The sequence below is a fragment of the Microtus ochrogaster genome, chromosome 19 (assembly GCF_000317375.1).
Source record: "Microtus ochrogaster isolate Prairie Vole_2 chromosome 19, MicOch1.0, whole genome shotgun sequence".
Lineage (NCBI taxonomy): Eukaryota > Metazoa > Chordata > Mammalia > Rodentia > Cricetidae > Microtus > Microtus ochrogaster.
In genome coordinates this window covers 289,338-291,737 of record NC_022021.1, presented here as the reverse complement: position 1 = coordinate 291,737, position 2,400 = coordinate 289,338, and the positions used below count along the sequence as shown (strand labels likewise).

The 2,400-nt window shown below is 41.7% G+C and overlaps 1 protein-coding gene across 5 annotated transcripts in view; it reads right to left on the bottom strand.

The window, feature by feature from the left end:
- Positions 1-2,400, bottom strand: part of Bdp1 (B double prime 1, subunit of RNA polymerase III transcription initiation factor IIIB) — a 92,682-nt gene that overhangs the window by 11,091 nt on the left and 79,191 nt on the right. For all 5 annotated transcript variants that reach the window (XM_013349674.2, XM_013349675.2, XM_026783697.1 and 2 more), the window contains one exon: positions 765-966. In XM_013349674.2, the coding sequence (XP_013205128.1) occupies positions 765-966 (202 nt within the window). The remainder of the gene's footprint in view (positions 1-764; positions 967-2,400) is intronic.

The following is a 2,400-nucleotide window of genomic DNA, read 5'->3' as shown; positions in this document are numbered from 1 at the left end:
ACATATAGGGCTCAGAAGACAAAACGGAACATATAGGGCTCAGAAGACAAAACGGAACATATAGAGCTCAGAAGACGGAACGGAACATATAGGGCTCAGAAGACAGACAGGAATACATAGGGCTCAGAAGACAAAACGGAACATATAGGGCTCAGAAGACAAAATGGAACATATAGAGCTCAGAAGACAGCGGAACATATAGAACTCAGAAGACGGAACGGAACATATAGGGCTCAGAAGACGGAACGGAACATATAGGGCAAGAACATATAGGGCTCAGAAGATCTGGTTGTATTCCCGAGAGCAAAGGAACGGTTAACACATAATGAAGAAAATATTACTATTATTTTTCATGCATCAGAAAACTCTGAATTCAGAGTACAAAGTTGTTACTCTACAGCCCACAGTTACTAAGTGGGAGGCAGAGTGAAGATCCTGATTGACATGAAGTTATTGGCCTTATTTTCAGTCATTGTAGGTTTCCTGATTAATGTTCATTAATTATTTTTTGAACTGGTTAAAAATGGTCATCCCAAACTACCTTCAGCTGGAATACTAATGATGAGAAGGATCAGAAATATTTTTTCATCTGTTTGTCAGTCTGTCCATATGTGTGCGCGTGTGTGAGCATGTGTGTGTGTGTGTGTGTGTGTGTGCGCGCGCGTGTGTGTACATACGTACGTATGTGTAAAAGTTCCGGGATAGATGTGAAGAATAAACAGATTCTTGACAATATAGCCAAGGCACTTGCTTAATAATCTCACCTCAGAGGCACACTCTTGACCATCAACTCCCGGAGAAATTGAGGACTTTTTGGCAGGAGGTACAAGAATGTTTTCATCAGGACTGCAGTGAATTCTCTTCCTAGATATAAGATCCACCTTAGGAGGAGGCTTTTCAGAATCACCACTTCCAGGAGACAAGCATATGGCATCTTGAACAACTGAAGTTGTTTGTAAACTCTCACTGCACAAAAAACAACACATAAAAAAAACAATGAATCAGAAGCTACTTTATGAAGTAACTATTGCAATGAGAGTCCTGAGGATCAGAAATACAAGCTAGTAAACAATGGTCCCAGCAGCAAAAATAGCAGTTCGGGATGCACTCATACCTAAAGGCTCACACAATTCAACAATACTGTATTAAATCTAAGGAACATATATAATGTGAATGCCACAGTACTAAATTTTAAAAAGCAAAGAACACTGACACGGAAAGAAAAATATAGGCCCCAATATATTACAGTATCTTTCCATATACAACTCTCAACAATATAGATCAATCAATCAATCAATCAATCAATCAGACAAAATACCTACTCACAAATACATAAAGTTTCAGTAAGATCAAATAGATTTATACACAGTGCCATTTAACAAAACACCCACACAGAAGTTTGATTAAAGAAATCACAAATGCAAATAAAAACACTTCTACTCAAAGGATGTAAGAAATGCCCGGTCAGCAAGCGCTGCCATGAGAATGAGAACCTGAGTTCAGACCTTCAGACCCACATGAAAGCCAGAGCAGCACTGTGTGCCTGTGACCTCACAGACTGACTGACTGACAAGGGAAGGGGCAGTGAGAGATCGGCTAGCCAGGCTAACTAAAACAGGGAGACGCCTGCCTGAAGAAAAATACGGAGTAAGGGATGAGAAATGGCTCAACAGTTAAGAGTTCTTATTTCTTGGCTGGGTGTAATGGTATGCTCCTTTAATCCTAGGACTCAGGAGGCAGAAGCAGGTGGATCTCTGCTGAGTTTGAGGTCAGCTGATCTACATAAAGAGTTCTGGGACAGCAGGGGCTACATAGATTCTGTCTAAAAAACAAAAACAAAACAACAACAAAAAAAAGGGAAGAGGAGAAGGAGGAGAAAGAAGAGCTGGGCAGTGGTGGCACACACCTTTAAGCCCAGTACTCAGGAAGCAGAGTAACTCAGGAGGATCTCTGAGTTTGAGGCCAGACTGGTTTACAAAGTGACTTTCAGGACAGCCAGGGCTATTTCGCAGAGAACCTCTGTCTCGAAAAACCAAAAACTAAAAAATAAAGAAGAAAGAGGACCTGTTCTTGAAGACCCAGATTTAGTTCCCAGCAGCCACATGGCAGTTGACAACCATCTGTAAGACCAGATCCCATGCAGAAAAGCTGTGCTAAGTAGAAAGTTTATAGCTAAGACAGCTACATTAACATTAGAAAGAAAAAGGAGGCTGGGGTGAAAGCAGGACGGGTACAGAAACTGCCATAAGGGGCTGGAGAGATGGCTCAGTAGTTAAGAGCACCACCTGCTCTTCCAAAGGTCCTGAGTTCAATTCCGCAACCACATGGTGGCTCACAACCATCTGAAATGAGGTCTGGTGCCCTCTTCTGGCCTTCAGGCATACACGCAGAAAGAATATT